The sequence below is a fragment of the Homarus americanus genome, unplaced genomic scaffold, assembly GCF_018991925.1.
Source record: "Homarus americanus isolate GMGI-L3 unplaced genomic scaffold, GMGI_Hamer_2.0 scaffold30858, whole genome shotgun sequence".
Taxonomy (NCBI): Eukaryota; Metazoa; Arthropoda; class Malacostraca; order Decapoda; family Nephropidae; genus Homarus; species Homarus americanus.
The window spans coordinates 2,235,075-2,256,116 of NW_024737697.1; the positions used below are offsets into that span (position 1 = coordinate 2,235,075).

At 39.6% G+C, this 21,042-nt stretch overlaps 1 protein-coding gene across 4 annotated transcripts in view; it reads right to left on the minus strand.

Moving 5' to 3' along the window:
* Nucleotides 1–21,042, minus strand: part of LOC121873535 (zinc finger protein 135-like) — a 92,044-nt gene that overhangs the window by 18,467 nt on the left and 52,535 nt on the right. Inside the window, exons 6-7 of one of the 4 annotated variants that reach the window (XM_042377157.1) lie at nucleotides 18,470–18,728; nucleotides 17,048–18,177 (exon numbers count right to left, since the gene is read on the minus strand). The exons of the other annotated variants lie outside the window; for them this stretch is intronic. Coding sequence (XP_042233091.1) covers nucleotides 18,134–18,177; nucleotides 18,470–18,728 — 303 coding nt within the window. The 3' untranslated portion in view covers nucleotides 17,048–18,133. Of the gene's footprint in view, nucleotides 1–17,047; nucleotides 18,178–18,469; nucleotides 18,729–21,042 lie in introns of those variants that run through there. 4 annotated transcript variants of the gene reach the window in all.

The window sequence follows — 21,042 nt, forward strand, 5'->3', positions numbered from 1 at the left end:
ACCCTCGCTTTACGCGGTTTCACTTTACGCGTTTCAACGTTTACGCGGTATCCTGCCGAACACGGAATGCTCACTTTCCGCGGTGTGTGTACCCCTTTAAGCGGAGAGCGGCTGGCGGTCCTCTCGCGCCGCGCCATTTTTGGATCCAAACCTCCCGCCATCTCTCCCGCCATGTTGTGTAAACGGCGCGAGTAGGTTGCGCAGTGTATGTCTTTGTTGCGTTATCGGTGACGTCATATGACGTAGCGGACTGTGATTGGGCAAAGCATCCTTACCTCCCTCCCTGCTAGCTGTGATTGGTTTAATGTACTATAACGTGCCCCGCCGCGGGAGCGTTCAAGCCCCTTGACCTACCTGCGTCGGTTACACCCCTCCCGGCTACACCGTATATATCGGTATCTGTTGTTCCATAAGAATGGCTTCCACCGGACCACCACCACCACCACCACAAAGAAACCTTGCATTACCTGGACCCAGCCGCCCTAAGCCAAAGAAGACACGATGGTTCCTTAAGCTACGAAATCAAATATAAGATCATACAACAGTTGGAGAAAGGAACAAGACAGGTTGATCTCGCACGCCAGCACGGTGTTAACGAATCAACTATCAGGACAATTAAGAAGGTTGCAGCCAAGATAAAGGAGCACATGAACATCACAAAGTCTACAGGTGCTTCTATGATCAAGTATTTCCACAACCAGGTGCTTCTCAAGACGGAAAAATTACTTGTGAGCTACTTGGTTCGTTAGGCGATACGGAACATGGCGGTGGTCACGCGCTCAGTTAAGGAGTCCGCACGTGAACTGTATGCTGCAGTGTCACGAAAGATGGAAATTACAGAGCCCAAACCCTTTAATGCTTCCTCTGGGTGGTTACAGAGGTTTAAGAAGAGGAACAAGATCACCAATATCAACATTGGTGGCGAAGAAGCTAGTGCTGACCGTATTGCGGCTAGGGAATTTCCTCCGTTTTTACGTGAGATTATGGAGGAAGGACAGCACATCGACGACCAGGTGTTTAACATGGACGAATCTGGTCTTTTTTGGAAAAAGCTACCTTCCAAGACCTTCGTTGTGAAGAATGCCAGCAAGTGTCGGGGCCGGAAGTTGCAGAAGGAGCGCATCACCGTCCTGTTTACCACCAATGCCTCCGGTACCTGTAAGCTCAAGTTATCGGTGATCCACACAGCACGCAAGCCGCACGCCTACAAGAGCATGGACATGACAAAGCTAACCACACGTAAGGCGCGGATGTTCTCTACTCTGTCCCTCTCCTGGTTTGATGACTGTTTTGTTCCCGATGTGAAGAAATTCTGTGAGCAACAGAATGTTCCATTCAAGATTTTGTTGCTGCTTGACAACACACCAGGACACTCGCCCCTACTGTTAGATCGTCACCCCAATGTAAAAGTGGTCTTCCTTCCTCCCAACACTACGTCTATAATACAGCCAATGGACCAAGAATTGATCTGTAATGTAAAAGCTGCATTCTCTGCTAAAAAATTCAAGCTCCTGAACGACTCCACCAACACCAAGGAAGAGTTGCGTAACCTGAGTGACACCAACACCGATAGCAAGAGCAAAGACGATGAGGATCAACAGTTGGCAGAGCAAGAAGTAACTTCTGAGACAATTTTGGAGAACATTCAACGTCAAGAAAGCTGTGGACTTCTTGGTGGAGGCATGGGATCAGCTGTCTGTAGCAACTGTTCGTCACGCATGGAGACATGTGTTGCAAGGTATTCCGGGTGTTAGGCAGAGTAAATCTGTGACTGGTGAGGTTCAGACTGTTGCAGTAGCAGTGAACCTTGCCAGAGAAGCTGCGCAGAGTGTTACAGGTGCGGGCTTCTCCGAGACCACCAACGACGACATTATGAAGGTGATAAGGGATCCTGAGGTGACTGCCAACGAGATGTTAGAAAACAATCACGTTAGTGAATAGACAGGCGGTGCGTCATCCCGAGAAGAACACAAGTTAACGCATGGTAATGTTAAGGATGCCATCGAGTGTGTAGAGAAACTGAAGCTCATCCTTTCCAACGACCCTAATAATCACCGCTATGAAGTCTTCCATAACCAGCTGTTGCAGACTATGGAGGCGTACATCCAGGTGTATCACGACCACATCAACACAAGCTGTCAGAGTAACATCAAGGACTTCTTCGCCCGCAACCCACCACAGCCAGCCCAAGCCAGTGATAGTGACTGTGATGGTGACTTTGAGGGATTTGTCAGGGAGGCCCTGACAACTTTGGTGGATAGTGATGGTGAGTCACCTGAGGGCCAGTAATCTGCCCTCTGCCTCGGAACCAGCCGCCATTCCCGTACGCCGACCCATCTCTTCTACTAACGTAAGTGTTAAACCTAACCTAACCTAACCTAACCTAACCTTGATTTTTCTAACCTAACCTAACCTAACGTAAGTGTTAAACCTTGATTTTTTCTAACCTAACCTAACCTGACGTAAGTGTTAAACCTTGATTTTTCTTTTACCTGGTACAGTATATTATTCTCTTATTCATATTTCTCTTCTATATTATATGTGTGTGCATACCATCATAAAATTAAGATGTTATTTTTACTACAACGTAGGTATTGTGTCAGAAAAAGTGGAGTTTGGGGATGGGCTCAGTCTCTATTTCAATTAATCGCATATGTTCTGTTATTTCATTTACACATTTCTCGTTTTACGCGGTACAACGCGGGTTCAATTGACCACGTAAATGAAGACCCAACTGTACAGTAGTAAGAGAAACAATTGAAGCTCTGTAATTGTGTGTAAATGAGGCAGAAAGTCAGATCAGCAACCTGGGACTTGGTCACAATTTTTGTGATGCCATAAGGCTGCAGGGTCTACCATTAGACAACACATTATGCTTCCAATATCTTCCCAGGCGGTAATACCTCCCTGTTTGATTGCTGCCTACTACCTCTTAAACGTTAGGTTTTTCAGGAACACAACCTCACTGTCAAATGAGGGATACCTGTAATTTGTTTTAAAATCAAATACAGGTGTAACCCAATAACTGACATGATAGTGACACATATAGGGCCCGTGAAAAGTCGTTGGTTAGTGAATCGACGGTTATCGAAGCAATTAATCCCGTAAGAACATAACAAATTCAAGAGGTTAGGGACCAGCCACCCCCCAAAAGCTCCCATCTACCCTTGATATATCTCTGTCGTGTACATTATCATGCAAGAAAATAGAGAAGACATATAAACCAAGCATAATAAGCAATAAATAAGGAATGTGAAGCACAAATTGAAACTGTGAGTTACCTGTGTTGAGGATGGTACAGACGGTCTACGGTGGCAAGTTCAAGTCCCTATCAATCTTTGCTGGTCCATCACCACTCTTATTACACCTTATCACAACACATCAAGCTGACCCTAAGAGGGGCAGCACAAGAGGAAATATCACTGGGGCATTTAGGCATGATTGCATAACACATGAAGTCGGAAATAATGACAAAACATGAAGTCGGAGACACATGTTAAGTGTAAACAAGAGAAGAGAAGCGGGAATGAATCGGAGGCAATGTGCAAAGCCCTCTCATGGCAAAAATTCACACCACGCCACCTCCCACCAAATTCAAAACAGCTCTGTCGCTCCTCTCCTGATCGTTGGATCTCCGAGGGATCAACGAAACTTACGGGGTATTTCCCTGATATGTATTTGTTGGTTATGCAAATCAGCAGTTTATGGGATGTCGGTTTTGGGGGTATATCTGTACTATATATTAATTACCTGAATAAAATCATAGAAAATTTGACCATAATTTTTTTTTTTTTGTGGGTGGGTGTGTGTGTATAATAATAATAATAATAATAATAATAATAATATTAATAATAATAATAATAATAATAATAATACAGTAAACGGTTTATTGATAGAGTTGCAGCCGGTGGCCGTATGTGCCGTTTTAGCTGGTACATTAGAATAAAATGGTACGAACAGTGTTGACATACATATGGCTTCTCTCCAGTGTGAGTTTTAATGTCTTTGAATACTGCTGTTATTAGCACAAGGAAATGGACAGTGTGGGCAAGAGTAAGGTTTTTCTCCAGTGTGAGTATGGAGATGATCCTTGAGGTGAACTTTCTGAGCAAACTTAGATGGGCAATGAGGGCATTCAAATGGCCTTTCATCAGTATGAGTCCGCATATGAACTTTAAGGCCACCTTTTTCAGTACCACTGAGTGGATAGATAAGACATGGGTATGGCTTCTCCCTACTTGGAGAAGCATGATGAGCAGTACAGTATCTCCTATCATCTGTGGAAAATGTGAACTGTGCTAAGGGATATAACTTGTCTCCAGAATGAGTCTCCATATGTTTCCTTAACAGTAAAATATTTGAAGTGTTGTAAGGACAGTAGGGACACCGGTGTAACTTGCTGACAGTAGTGAAGTTCTCCTCTTTTCCTTTGACTCCTCCTTCAGGTGTTTGTTCCTCCCTGTTCAGACGCATCTGTAAGGGATGCCCGTCTTATTGAATGACGTAACATTGCTCCTCATATTAACTTGATATTTATTGTTAAGAAATCAATTGTCATACATTTTACAAATGACTGATGTTATGTGCATTGTTCTGTCCGTAGTAAACTTCAATGTGTTTTAGAAAAAGATGTTGAAGGGGATGTTGCACAAACATATTAATGTTGTTAAGGAAATACTTCTTCGTATTTAGGTAATAATTAATAGAATATCTTTTCACTATTAGAACAGGCATTAAAATGTCCAAAACAATGACAATTTTGAATACAGTAATACCCCGCTTTACGCGGTTTCACTTTCCGCGATTTCGCATTTACACGGTACCTCGCCAGAACCGGACTTTCACTTTACGTGGTGCATCTACTCATATACGCGGGAAGCGGCGCGGGCAGGATGCGCACAAGGTCGCCCAGTCATCAAAACATTACCGAGTTCTTCACCCGCCACCCACCACAGCCGGCCTAAGTCAGTGATAGTGAGGATATGGACTTATATGGACTTTGAGGGGTTTGACAAAGAGGCCCAGCAAGCCTATGTGGTGGATAGTGATACAATTGATACAAGTGATACAGGTGAGGGCCAATAATCTGCCCTCTGCCTCGGAACCAACCCCCCATCCCTGTGTGCCCAGCCATCTTTTCTACTAATGTAAGTGTTAAAAAAACTAATACAGTATTATTGATATTTCTCTTAATTATTAATTGTGTGTGCATACCATCATATAATTAAGATGTAATTTTTACTATAACGTAGGTATTGTGTCTGAAAAAGTGGAGTTTGGGGGTCGGGCCAGTCTCTATTGGAATTAATCCCATATGTTCTGTTGTTCACTTTACGCGGTTTTCACTTTCCGCGGTACCCTGTGGGTTCAATTGACCGCGTAAATCGCGGTACTACTGTATATATATATACAGTATTACCCCGCCTAACGCGGTTTCACTTAACGCGTTTTATCATATACGCGGTAACTCGCCAGAGCTGAACTTTCACTTAACACGGATTTTTTCCACATATACGCGGTGAGTGTCCGGCTCGAGACGCTATTTTTAGATTTGCCCCACCCGCCACCCTGCCTGACTGCCTGTTTTAGCTCATAAAATTCATACAAATTACCCGGCCAGAATATAATTTACATTGCTGGAATTCTTATAATTTGGTGATCATTTTGAATATAAACATCATATATTTTGCATTAGACATACAAATTTTAGATAAAATTTTTTCTCTGAGTAACTATGTTATCTTTTGTGCAAAATATATGACATTTATATTCAAAATATTCCTGGTCTTACAAGGAATCCAGCAATGTCAATTATATTATCCTAACTTTAGTTTGAGGTATTATTTATTACAAAAAAGTTAAGTATTCTGGTTTTCCCACACATCTCCTTGGGACAGTTGGTGGGGGGTGGGGGGAGGGAGGGACCGACTGACCATCTGTTACCGTGTGAAGAATATTTTTTTTTTTATTAACTGAAGATATTTGTTTTAGCGTATAAAATTCATACAAATTACCCGGTCAGAATATACCGTATATACCCGTGTATAGCACGCGTTCTTAAGACCAAATTTTTTGGCAAAAAGTTGGGGGTCGACCTCTATACGGGTAATAGTTTCGTTAGGTTGAAAAATATTTACCAGTAACTACCAGTAAACAATGGAAACGACGCACCAACTCACCACCCGCTGTGAGTGTCGGTACAGTTGCCAGGGCAGATCTCTTGCGTCATCATAGCAACCCCAAAGTAGCCAAATGCATGGTATGGTATGGTATGCACAGGAGTATGTAAAACATAAAGTATTCATTTTTAAAAGTTAATTTATGGATACATAAATTTTTTTTAATTAAATTTGAAACATCAATCTTTGTTAATTAAATTTGAAAATACGATACCTTATTTATAAATATTTTCATTAAAATATTACATCACAAGTATATTTTACCTTAACTGTGCCTGAATGAATATATTCTCAGAAATAAATATGGAAATGTAATATTTTTGCTGAAATGACGTACGTATTACAGTGGAAAGTGGGATAAAATTGTGACGAAAACAATGACTTTCACTTTCTTTCGTCGTTCAAAAGATTTTGCCGTAATCGCTTTTCGAATGGTTTTCAGTTAAAAACTGTTGTATTACAATAATATTCTATCCTAATTTACTTGAATAAATACTACGATACCATATTTCTGAATATTTTCATTAAAATCCATCAAAATCATTTTCCTTGTCATCATCTGCAGCACCAAACAGCTCCTCCCAGTTCTCTCCTTGAACAGCATCGTCATATGGATCAACACCATCATCAGCCATAGGATCATCAATATCTTCATCCTCATTCACGCTCTCATTAGCCTCATAATCCCACAACAAGTCGTCTTCTGTTCCATCAAGAGCATTCGAAATCCCACATTTCTTAAAAGATTTCTCCACAATTTCTGGTCTGATTGCATCCCAGACCTCTACAATCCATTCACATAATGTTGCTAGTGATGGAGCTTGGATGTTGCCTCCCTTTGTGTATGTCTTATCGCCTTCTATCATCCAGTTGTTCCACTTCACTCTTACCGCATCTTTAAATGGTTTGTTTATGGAAACATCAAGTGGTTGGACAAGATTTGTTAATCCACCAGGAATCACAGCTGTATCAGTGTTTCCTTCCTAATCCCAGCAGTAACACTGTCAACAAGATGTGACCAAAACATATCCCACACAAGAAGACTTTTTTCTTTGCGCAGTCCCCCTGGTCTAAAGTTCAGACTTTTTTAAGCCATATTTGTATGCCGCCTTCATCCATCCATCCTTTCTCATGCACATGGATGATTAAAAAAATGCTGTCTGACTTGCAACACTGTTGGTAGGGTCAGGTGGTTCTAACGGCACCTGCCAGTACCCGGTAATCAAATTTATAACAGTGTCTAACCTCAATTACTGTAGTTTATCTGATGTAGGCAATATGAAGTAAAAAATACCAGTTAAAGTGAGAAATGGAAGAGAATAATTAAGAAAGATGTCGTTGGGCTATTTTTGGTAGGGCTGAGGGAGAGAGTACCAGCTGTTTGGTCTTTTTTGGCGGGAGAGTCACGCAAATAACCGTAGTACTGGTATTTGTTTGGTGTCTTCTGTATTTTTAAAAATGAATACTTGTAAATTAAAAGTACCGTAACATTGTATTATATACAAATTTGTCATATTTCTGGAAAATAAGAAGCAAGAAAATAGAATATACCGGTAAACACAATTTCAACGTACGCTAAAATTAAAAGCTGCTTAAGAAGGGCCGAAGCAAACACAAAGCCTCCGCGACCAGGGCTCTGCCGTATCAGCTAGACGGTACACGTGTTTTCGAATCGTTTTCAGTTAAAAAACTGTTACATCACAAGTGAATTAGGATAGAATATTATTGTAATACAACAGTTTTTAACTGAAAACCATTCGAAAGGCGATTACGGTAACATCTTTTCAACGAAAGAAAGCGAAAGTCATTGTTTTTGTCACGATTTTATCCCACTTTCCACTATAATACGTACGTCATTTCAGCAAAAATATTACATTTCCATATTCTCAGAAATAAATAGTAGTTTTGCTGAAACGTGATGTATTTCAATGTAAATTAGGATAAACTACATGAAAACAAAAGACTTTACCAAACCTTCCGATGTTCAAGATATGTTACTCGTTTTTTATTAGTTTTCGGTTAAAATACTGTTATATTAGTGATATTCTATTCATACTGTGCTTGATATAATACATTCACGGAAATGTAATATTTTTTGCTGAAATGACGTATGTATTACAGTGGAAAGTGGGATAAAATTGTGATGAAAACAATGACTTTTGCTTTCTTTCGTTCAAAATATGTTACCGTAATCGCTTTTCGAATGGTTTTCAGTTAAAAAACTATTGTATTACAATAATAGTCCCTCCTAATTGACTTGAATAAATACTTGAATGGAAATATACAATATTTTTGTTGAAACTACCCGCGTTTCAGTGTAAAGTGTCGTAATAATAAATGGTAAACAAGTTTATAGGACATAGTGTTTCTCTGAAGGTTTTGTTGTTCCTATACCCTCAAAAACTTGGGTCGACCTATAAACGAGGAATATCATAAATTAACAATTTCTTGGTCAAAAAATCGGGGTCGACCTATATACGAAGGGGGGTTATAGACGAGTATATACGGTAATTTACATTGCTGGAATTCTTATAATTTGATGATCATTTTGAATATAAACATCATATATTTTGCATTAGACATACAAATTTTAGATAAAATGTTTTCTGAGTAAATATGTTATCTTTTGTGCAAAATATATGACATTTATATTCAAAATATTCCTGGTCTTACAAGGAATCCAGCAATGTCAATTATATTATCCTAACTTTAATCTGAGGTATTATTTAATACAAAATGTTAAAATTTATTTTTTTCACCCCACATCTCTTGAAGGGAGGATTGGTGGGGGGTGGGGGGGAGGGTTGGGACTGACCGCGTGGTTGGAAGAGGGGGGAGGCAAGGTGGGGTACTTTGATTGACAGATAGTGTCCTGAAGAATATTTTTTTTTTTATGAACTGAAGATATTTGTTTTAGCTCATAAAATTCATACAAATTACCCGGTCAGAATATAATTTACATTGCTGGAATTCTTATAATTTGGTGATCATTTTGAATATAAACATCATATATTTTGCATTAGACATACAAATTTTAGATAAAATTTTTTCTCTGGATAACTATGTTATCTTTTGTGCAAAATATATGACATTTATATTCAAAATATTCCTGGTCTTACAAGGAATCCAGCAATGTCAATTATATTATCCTAACTTTAGTTTGAGGTATTATTTATTACAATTTAGTGGTTTTCCCCCAAAAATTTCTCAGAGAGGGAAGAGCCGGCAGTGTAGTGTGAGAGGGGGAGGGAGTTGAGTCCATTATTTGAATAGACATTAACTTGGCGACTGTATTTCTCTATTTCTCTTAAGTATTAATTGTGTGCATGTACCATCATAAAATTAAGATGTTATTTTTACTACAACATAGTTATGTGTCTTCAAAAAGTGGAGTTTGGGGGTCGGGCCGGTTTCTATTGGAATTAATCCCATATGTTCTGTTGTTCACTTAACGCGGATTTCACTTAACACGGGACCCTCTGGGTTCTATTGACCGCGTTAAGTGGGGTACAACTGTGTGTATATATATATATATATATATATATATATATATATATATATATATATATATATATATATATATATATATATATATATATATATATATATATATATATATATATATATATATATATATATATATATATATATATATATATATATATATATATATATATATATATATATATATATATATATATATATATATATATATATATATGCAAGTAAATCACTGTAGGTGCGCGTGATCTAGGTATATGCTGATAACCACAAGGAAAGAAGAAAACACGAAGTTCCCAAGCGCTATCGTGTAATTCACATCTTCAGGGGTGAGTACAGATAAAAGAGAAGTACAAAACAAGGTGTATATATTCAGAGGAGGGTGAGACCAGGTCCACAATGGTCAGGTATTAGGTAATGACCCTACTAATCTTTAAAGTGGCGCGGCAGGGTGCGCACAAGGTCTCCCAGTTATCAAAACATAACCGAGTTCTTCACCCGCCACCCACCACAGCCGGCCCAAGTCAGTCATCGTGATAGTGAGGACATGGACTTTGAGGGGTTTGACAAAGAGGCCCTGCAAGCCTCTGTGGTGGATAGTGATACAGGTGAGTGCCAATAATCTGCCCTCTCGGAACCAACCCCCCATCCCCGTGTGCCCAGCCATCTCTTCTACTAACGTAAGTGTTAAAAAACTTAATATTATTGATATTTCTCTTAAATATTCATTGTGTGTGCATACCATCATAAAATTAAGATGTTATTTTTACTACAACGTATGTATTGTGTTGGAAAAAGTGGAGTTTGGAGGTCGGCCCAGTCTCTATTTCAATTAATCCCAAATGTTCTGTTATTTCGTTTCCACGTTTCTCATTTTATGCGGACCTCCACGGATTCAATTGACTGCGTAAATGCAGACTATACTGTATATATATTAACTTTACCAAAACCGACTGTGGGAGCTAGCCTATCCCCTAGCTGAGTGTAGGACACAATCCCCTTAGACAAAAACTTTTTAGGACAAAATTCTATTAGGATAAAAATCTAACCTAACTCAGCCTAACCTAACTTTGAGAAACATTAATATAAAAATGGGGTATGGTGTCTGTCCTACTACACATTTTAACTGAGGGAGTTTGGTCCAGGAGATTTTGTCTTAGGGGGCTTTTGTCCCCCCCCCCCTTCCCCCCCAGAAAAGGTTCAGTGAAGGTTCAGTGGGCATCCATGTTCAATGTAATACTGTACAACACTTTAACTGGCAAAGAAGCAAGGTATGACAGGGTGTGGGAATTCAAGGAAATGTAACTGTGCAATATACACTACTAATTTTTTCAACTGATCTTCAAGTTCTAAAATTTTTACCTCCCTAGCTAATTTTTTAAATGCATTATCCCATTTAAACTTCAATTTATTCTCAGCATTTATCTTTCTTGACCATATTTCTTTTCTCAATTACGTAGGTTTTATATTTAAATCTACCTGAACCCTACTGCAGTACCCAAAAGTTTCTTTAGTAGCAAACACTTTTAACTCTTCACCTTTCTCCTCTTCAGCGAAAATGTTGGAAACCTCATTGCAGGTCAATTTATGAGCCACTACAGTTTGCTTCAAAATGCATGCTTCAACCACATCTTTAGTGATGCCTTGTTCAACTGATGCCTGGTCATGTGATATAGTAAAAATCATCTTAAAGAACTCCCTCAGTTTACTACAGTATATTCAGTTTGCTCACTAATAATATCAGCAAAAAGAACATTCAGCCATTTTCTTGTGATATGCAGAACAAATTCTGAATATCATCTTGAAAATAAATTTTGTTCAAAGTTTACAAGGAATTCCCGAGTTTTCCGACCTTTTCTAAACACAAATTTTCCTTTACTTGCCATGAAGCAAGCACACACGCACGCACGCACGCACACACGCACGCACACATGCACACAGTATGACGATCATCCAGCTATGATACAATGATATGAGCTATTAAGGATGTCACCTAGGGTGGTGACTAAAGAGGCCGTTATGGGACTGGCAGGGTCGTTCACTGATGTGACACATGTGGGGAGCTACATGTAGAGCGGGAGGGGCGGCAGCAGCATCTTTCCGGCATTGGCGCTTGTCTGCCTCGGTATACAGTTGGGCTAACTTGAAAGTATTGACACCTTCTTGTGTGGTGATCCTCCAAGCGTTATAGTGTGGAGTAATCGTCTCCCAGGTGAGGGGTCGATTTGGCACTTTTTCAGGATTGTCTTAAGATTATACTTATAGCTTTTCCATTGTCCACCAGAGATATGTTTACCACTGGTTAGGTGACTGTAAAGTAGCTGTTTTTGCAGTCTACTGTCGTCCCTGCGAGTAACATGGCCAATCCTGCGTAGTTGTTCATGGATAATGGTAGCCTCGATGCATCTACAGTTGGTGTCGGCGAGAATAATGGCATTTGTTCTCTTGTCTTCTCAGCGAACTCGTAGGATGGAACATAGACTACATTGGTGAAAATTTTCAAGTGCCTTGAGGTGCCTCCTGTATGTGACCCATGTCTCGCTGCCATATAGCAGGGTAAGGAGGACCACTGCTCGATATAAGTTTAACTTTGTAGGTAATTTCAGCTCCCTACAGCTGAAGACACTGTTTCGGAGTCTGCCAAAGGCTTGAAATGCACTTCTGATCTGATGCTGAATCTCTTCATCAATGTCCGCGGTGGTGGACAGGTGGGAGCTGAGATACCGAAGGTGGGTAACATTAGAGAGGGTAGTACCATTAAGCTGGATAGATGATGGAGGTGTGGCTGAACCAGGGGCAGGCTGAAAGAGAATCTGAGTCTTACATACATTCACCTCAAGGCCGAAGTGTGCATATTCATCTACATAGGTGTTCAGGATCTCCTGTAGTAGCATTCAGTGTGAGCAACAAGGGTGAGGTTGTCTGCATACTGAAGCTCAGTAATGGAAGCTGTGGACACCTTTGTTCCTGCCTGGTGTCATCTCATGTTGAAAAGACCCTTCATCCAGTACTCGATGTCCACCCCGCCAGCTAAAGTGGCACTGGCACGAGTAAGGAAGGCAGCCAAGAAAATGGAGAAGAGAGTAGGTGCCAGTCCACACTCTTGTTTAATCCCCGTTTAGAAGGGGAAGAACTCAGAATGGGTACCATCATGCAGGACACTGCCGTACATGCCATCGTGGAGTTGCCTCACAATGGCGATGAAATTTGGTGGACAGCCAAAATGGCTGAGGGCCCACCAGAGGTCTTCCCTGTTGACCGAGTCGAAGGCCTTGGTTAGGTCGACGAAATCCATGTACAGGTCATGGCGCTGTTCTCTGCACTTTTTCTGTATCTGACGGGCAGCAAAGATCATGTCAGTGGTGCCATCTGATGGTCTAAAGCCACATTGGGATTCTGGGAGGAAGTTTTCCGCCTCAGGAAGAAGTCTGTTTAGAAGGACTCGGGCAATAATCTTGCCAGCTACGGACAGCAGCGAAATCCCGTGGTAGTTGCCACAGTATGACTGGTCTCCCTTGTTCTTATAAATATTGACGATGGAGGCGTCTTTAAGAGCCTAGGGGATTTCCTCCTTTTCCCATATATTCTCCAGGAGAGAATGGAGATGACTGGTAAGTAGAGGTCCTCCTGTTTTATACACCTCAAATGGGATTCCATCAGGCTCTGAGGCTTTGTTATTTTTCATCTGTTTGATGGCAGTAGCTACCTCATCCAGGGATGGAGGATAGCTGAGGTGGGTCAGCTCTGGATGCTGAGGGACCTGCTGGGTAGTCAGGACATCCACATCAATGTTTCGGTTGAGCAGTGAATGATAGTGCTCTTTCCAGCGCTGAAGGATGCCTTCATCATCTTTAATTATGGAGTTACCGTCAGATGAGTGGAGGGGGGCTGCCCGTAAAATGTTTTAGTGGAACTGAAAAATTCGTGCATCTTATCCTGATCTGCAAATTTTTGTGTTTCACATGCTTTATTTTTAAACCAATCGTTCTTTAGATTGCAAAGTTCCCGCTGGGCCGCCGCTTTCTACTTGTGGAAGGTATCAGCTTTTGTCCGAGACTGAGGGTTGTTCTGCCAGTTAGTTAAAGCAGCAAGTTTATCATCGACGAGTACATTCATTGCCGGGTCATTTTCGTCAAACTAGTCCTGGTGTATTCTTTCAATCGGGCCGAGGGTGTCTCTGCAGGTTTTTCTCATGACTGTGTCGAGAATATCCCATTCGGCGCTGGGATTAGGGGTTGTTTGTTGTTGGGTTGTTTGTCAGCCCATGTTTGAGCTGCTCTCTGAAAGCAAGTGCTACCTCTGGATCCTCCAGATGCTAAGTGTTAAAACATCTTCTGGAGGCTTGCTGCCTTTGCTGTTTTGGGGCAATGTGAAGTGAGAGCTTGGTTCTGACGAGCCGATGAGCAGTGTAGCAGTGGTCTGAGCCACGCTTGGCCAGTGTTTGGATCGTGGGTGTTGCCACAAACCCTTGAATTTGTCGGACTGCCTAAACAAGGTATTGGTGATAGTGAGGTTGTGTGCAGCACTCTTGCTGAGGAGGAGTAGGCCGTTGGGATTACACTTGGCAAAATCCATTTGTCCCTATGGTTCCCTGCCAAATGTCAGCCTCTCTGACACACACACACACGTGCACACGCGCGCACACGCGCACACACACACACACACACACACACTATATACAGTATATGAAACAATTGGCATGGATTTCACTTATGAGACTAATAAGTCATAACACTCCTTTTGTTATAAATCTTTAATGAACTCATGTTTGATCATTAACATTTAAATGTATGAGGATGAATAATGAATGGTGAATGGATATGTTTGACATAAGAATATACACTTAACACACTGTAAGCATTACTGTACTGTACTGTACTGTACTGTACATGTATATAAACACATAACAAGGTTGCTCTTGAGATACTTTAACAACCACAAAATGGAGACACTGCTTGAACAATATTTTGAAGGAAAATTAGCAAATAATTAAATAATACTGTACATGTAAAATTTTTTTCTACATATCAGGGTTATTTACATGCAGAATAAACACCAAACCTTCATTCTTATTATGTCACACAACAAGCAACTTGCAGATAAGTATGATTGACATTGTACTAATATAGCAGCAAGTGGTGGGACATACTGCACTCGTACTGCATGTATAGTGTGTCTAGCATAAGAAACAAACTGCTTTTTGGGAGTGAATGAAGCCAGTCATGTACTGTAATGCACTACAACCTACACTATGCATGTCACATTTGTCATTAAATTCAACTTTTTTTATCTTTGACACAAAACATCAACATGACCCCTAATACTGTATCTCCCACTAAAAGATACATACTGTACTATTGTTATAACCCATAATACTGTATCTCCCACTAAAAGATACATACTGTACTGTTGTTATAACCCATAATACTGTATCACCCACTAAAAGATACATACTGTACTGTTGTTATAACCCCTAATACTGTATCTCCCACTAAAAGATACATACTGTACTGTTGTTATAACCCATAATACTGTATCACCCACTAAAAGATACATACTGTACTCTTGTTATAACCTACAATACAGTGCACTGTTGTTATAACCAGTAGCTTTTTGGGAAAGTGTAACCAAGAACACTTTTCAGAATGTATTTAATGACATATCTTAACAGCACCTATAAAGTCAAATGTTTGATATAACCAAAACACTTCTTTACAATTTGCCAAGAATTTGATACATCCTAAAATATACATTGCATCTTATATACCCAGTAGAATCTTTTAAACTATCCTTGGTACTGTATTGTGTGTATCCTGGACCTCCACTCAATTAAAATATATTTAACACTCTTGGGGTTTTCATATGCAAATTTGTGTATGATCTAAATTATTGCTTTAAAGTTTTCATATGCAAATTTGAGTATTAACTAAAAAATTACAATAAAATAATTTTATATTTGCGTATGAACACTACATACGGAAGATGTACATTTGCCAACATCTGTGTGGTCTGGCACCTATGTAGGCTATCTTCAATGTTACGAGAGTGACCATACCAGTCACCCTTTGTGGTTCAATGGCACGGGACATAACCTTGACCTACATTTCCCATTTTCTCCTGGCTTGTGCTGATTTCTCATTCATCACAGTGATTTCATTTATTGATAACAGTGTTGTGAGAGTTTTGAACCATGCCTCGTGTTGCTGGCAAAGGTGTAGGAGTGGAAAACATAAAAGGTACAAGGAGATTGTACCACATGGTGATAGTGTGGTGCCTCTTGAGGCCTCTCCCAGTGTCCCTGGCCCTTCTAGTGCAAGTGATAGTTTGTCTGGCTCTTCAACAAGCAGTCTTAGTGTAAAAGGAACTGCTCGGCATGTTGTTGTGGCTAAAAGAAAAAAGAAAAAATCTGTTGCACATGTGGTATCTCAGCCAACGCAGCGTGGCTTACCTCGTGACCGCTCGTCTTCCTCACACGTGTGCACTACCCACTACCCGTACTCCCGCTAAAACTAGATTTAGTCACCCTGTTCAGGCTAAGTACGGCACTGTGGGGCACAGAGAAGGAGGGGGGGGAGGAACATCACCAAGCACTCCAATATCAACAAACATGTAAATACAGAAATTCATTTATTTTTGTAAAAAAAAATTATAAAATAATTTTATGCATTACATTTTACCAATACAGTAGTACCCCGATTTACGCGGTCAATTGAACCCACAAGGTACCGCGGAAAGTGAAAACCGCGTAAAGTGAACAACAAAATATATGGGATTAATTCCAATAGAGACTGGCCCGACCCCCAAAATCCACTTTTTCCGACACAATACCTATGTTGTAGTAAAAATAACATCTAAATTTTATGATGGTATGCTCACACAATTAATATTTAAGAGAAATACAGTCGCCAGGTTAATGTCCATTCAAATAATGGACTCAAATCCCCCCCCCCCCCCTCTTCCCAGCTCACTAGCTCCTACCTCTCTGAGAAATGTTTGGGTGAAAACACTAGATTTTAACGTTTAGTAATATATAATACCTCAGACTAAAGCTAGGATAATATAATTGACATTTCTGGATTCCTTGCAGGTCAGGGAATATTTTGAATGTAAACTTCATATATTTTGCACAAAAGATAAAATATTTGCTTTGCGTAAACCAAATTATTACATTAGATCTAAAATTTGTATGTCTAATGCAAAATCCATGATGTTTATATTCAAAATGATCATCATATTGTAAGAATTCCAGCAATGTAAATTATATTCTGGCCGGGTAATTTGTATGAATTTTATGAGCTAAATAAAAAAAATAAAAATTATACTTCACCGCGTATATGAGTAGATGCACTGCGGAAAATGAAAGTCCGGTTCTGATAAGGTACTGCGTAAATGAGAAATCGCGGAAAGTGAAACCGTGTAAAGCGGGGTAATACTGTAATTTACAATAATTTTTTCATTTGAATTTCGAAAATAATTAGCATTTGTAAACACATTAAGTATAATTTATGTAAATAATACGTACAGAAACTTTGAGCGAGGAATATGCGCATTTGGGGGCTTGAGTGGCAGCCATGCACTACAATTTGTTATACTCGTGCTTACATATAGATTTAATAATTTTATTTTGATTACCTCTGTAAAATTATTTGTAGACAATGTATTTACAATGTTAATGCACCAAACCCGACCTTTTTTATCTCCAATAGTAAGATTACTATGACTCAATATGTACAGTTGTCTTTTGCGCTCAGATGAAAAAGTTAATAATCTGTACTTGGCCCGGCCGTGATCATCAGAACACAAATTTACACCACTGTTGCCTAGTGCGATATAAACTTTTCACAACTATTGTTTGCTAATATGTATGCTTTATAAAAGAATAAAGTTCATATTGCAATCACTTGAAATAACAAAGGTATAAAGTGATGTATAAACGTTTTCATTAAGCGTAAACAAAAAATTTTGTGTTCTACTCGACCTTACGCATAGAAATAATTATTTTATCGTGATTACTTGTATAAAGCTATTTGTTGGTAATTTATTAACAATGCTAATTTCACAAACCCCACATTTTTATCTCAATAGCAAGAGTGTTATGACTCATTATGTTCAATTATCTCTCGTGTGGTTCGGTCAAGAGCGGTGAGGTGGGTGTCCAGCCAGACCCCGAGTTCACCTCCCTAAACCCAAGAGTGTTAATATAATGAGGACCACCTAGCCTAATATGTCTGGTATTTAATATAGCCAAAACTATGATGGCTATCTAGCATAACCAGCACTTGACCCTATGCACACTATTGTACATGGTTAATGCTTCACATAACCAGCAATACTGTATACATAGCACTGGACATATTTTTAGTATTGATGGATAACTGCAGTAACGTCTAAAACTTTATTTATTCAAACTACCTTACACTGAGAGGTCAACACAATCAAACACTTCTTCATTACTAGTGTAGCTGTAAATCTTTCAACACTTCTTGAATGCCTGCACCTGCAAAAACAACCTTATATTAATCTTTCACTCAAAATAGTGTTACTGTACTGCATGAACTTTAGAAAATAAACATGAGCAATCATCTTCTAAATGAAAAAAAAAGAAGAGAAAAAATTAAACTTAATAATAACTGGCCAAGTTTTACCACTACAGGTATCAGTTATTATGAAACATATGTAATTAAAGTTATGAAAGGACTTACAGTACAGTATTTCAATACAGTAAAGGTTGTATTATTATTCACAAGACATAATAAAGTACAGTCAACTGTAGTAAAATTCATATTCACCTTCATTATGGATGTTAAACATGTGCCGTTTCAGACTGCTGTTTTGGTTGGAACGAAAAGGACAGTGTATGCACTTGTACGGCTTTTCTCCAGTGTGAGTCCTGACGTGTTTCCTCATGTTATTGAAGAACACAGTAGAGTATGTACAGAAGGGACATTGATGGATCCTCCTGAATTCATCTTTCTTCTTATTCTTCATGATTGGTGGTCCAAGGGTTCTGCCCCTTCCCATCCACTGACAGTCACTATCCGGCCCCACCTGTAGGCAATGCCTGTCTTAGCCTGCCATATAAAAGGCCTTAAACTCTACTACCACCCTTAAACCAGTTTAGTTTTCTTTCCCTACCATAGGTACATTGGAGCTGTCCTTAAATATATGTATGTATCACATTTTAATACTACTTTAGGATGGATACATTACAGCACAGTACTAAGGTATAATTCAAAACCTTGATGAGCAAATGAATCTTCTATTGAACATGGTCTCCCATCTAACACTACAGTACTGTATATTGGTACAGTCTAAAGGAGGGAGGGGGAAAGAAATAAATAAATAAATGTGGATTCAAGAAATGACTTTCATTTAAGAGCTATTGAACTGAAAAATGTTTTGGAGGAACTTTGTACAGTATTCTACTTCTGGAAATTTGAAAACTGTACTTATTAGAAGAAGAAACAAATTGAATGGCTCTGAATCAATGTAAAGACTCTGGTAGACAGGAAGACAGTTCTGAGAAACATGGAGCAAAGTAACTGTGTAACAGCAGAAGAGAGAGAGATGCAACCATGCAGTGACTAGAAAAAGGGTGGAGCTTGGGACTGGAACATATCTAATGATGCAACACTAAAAGTTTTTTGTACTCTACATACCAGTATTTGCCTGTAGTATTCCATATAGGGGTTATGGATCAAGAAATAAAATGTACATGATACTGTCTAAGTTAAGGTTAAAATATCCAAGGAAGAGGAGAATTCTCTATTTAGGGAAAAGTGGTTTAATAATGGAGCTGATGTGGTATGTCTGTTAAATCTTATTACAGCTATGGGATCTGGGAGTTATGTGACAGGGTTTTTTCAGGAATTTGGAGCACCAGGTCTAAAATGTACAAAATGCACAGAAACCCACAGTAACTGGCAGTGAAGACTAACTTCAGATCACTAGATTCACCCCCTAAGGTAGCTTTAACTGAACACTGTAACATTAAAACTATAAATTGTAAGTATTTAAACATCAAAAAATGCATATTACCAGTATACAGGTACAGCAATAATGAAAGTATAAAAACTGCAAAAATAATACAAGTTTGCATACAAAATGCGATACAGTAACACCTGATGCTCGCTTTAGCAACACAGTAACATCCATAGCAACAGTGCTCTGCGATGCAGACCCTCTGACCTCCACACGCCAGTGGAGGATCCAGACCGTCTTACATGACTTACGGAAGTTGGTCAGAATTTTGGCGAATAAAAAAAAATTAAGTTTCAGTTTTATTGTAATCAATAATAACTGTGCACCAGATCTCAGTCAGCTAATCGTGTGCCATGCTACAGAAAATTCCACAACCAGCCACTCGCCACCTCCACGTGACCCATATCTGGAACCCAACCCTTCCTGGGGTTGTCCTAAATATGCTACCTATCACTCAAAGACCGTACAGAGTGAACTTCTAAATATATGTGGCCAAGTTATTCAGGAAGAAATCGTGGACAAGATAAGAGAGGGTGGTGGTATAATTGTTGTGCGGGCAGATGAGGCCATTGATGAAAGCAACACTGGGCAACTGCCTCTGGTCCAAAGATTTGTTGACAGTGAAAGATATATCAGGGAGGAGTTTGTAGGGTATTATGAATGCCAGTCATTACAGGAGAGTCCATTGCAGACATAATAAAAAAAGCTGTATGTGACCTTGGACTTTACTTCAACATGTGTGTTGGCCAAGGATATGATGGGACCTTGCAAAGGTGCTGCTGCAAGGATCAAGGAAGATTATCTCCTTGCCAAATACTTCCACTGTGCAGCTCATAAGCTGAACTTATGTGTAGTAAGTACCTGCAGTCAACAATGTATTAAAAACATAATGGACACCTGAGGGGAACTTGCAAGGTTTTTCAGCTTCTCACCAAAGTGCCAGAACCTCCTTGGACATAAAGTGGGAGAGTTCTGCTAGACGTGTGTGTCACGAGGTGGATAGGCCGCATAGATGCTATTGAGGGCTTTCTGGACTTGGAAGAGCCCATCCTGAACATTCTGGAGACCATTGCCAACAATCACAATGGCATTTGGAACTCTGACTCTAATGCAAAGGTTAATACCATACAATAGCCACTTTCCAGTTCATCTTTGCTGCCACTCTTCCGGGTGAAGCCTTGATTCTGCTTAGAGGGTTAACAACTAAGCTCCAAGCCAAGGCAATTGATATAATGACAGCCTATCAGGATGTGCAGATTGTAGCTAGTGCAGTAAAGGAAATGCAAAAAAAGGTGGAGGACACCCACAAGTAGATTTACAGTAAGGCAGTTGACCATGCTACCAGTCTCAGTTTGTCAGTAGACACTCCCTGGATCAGTGG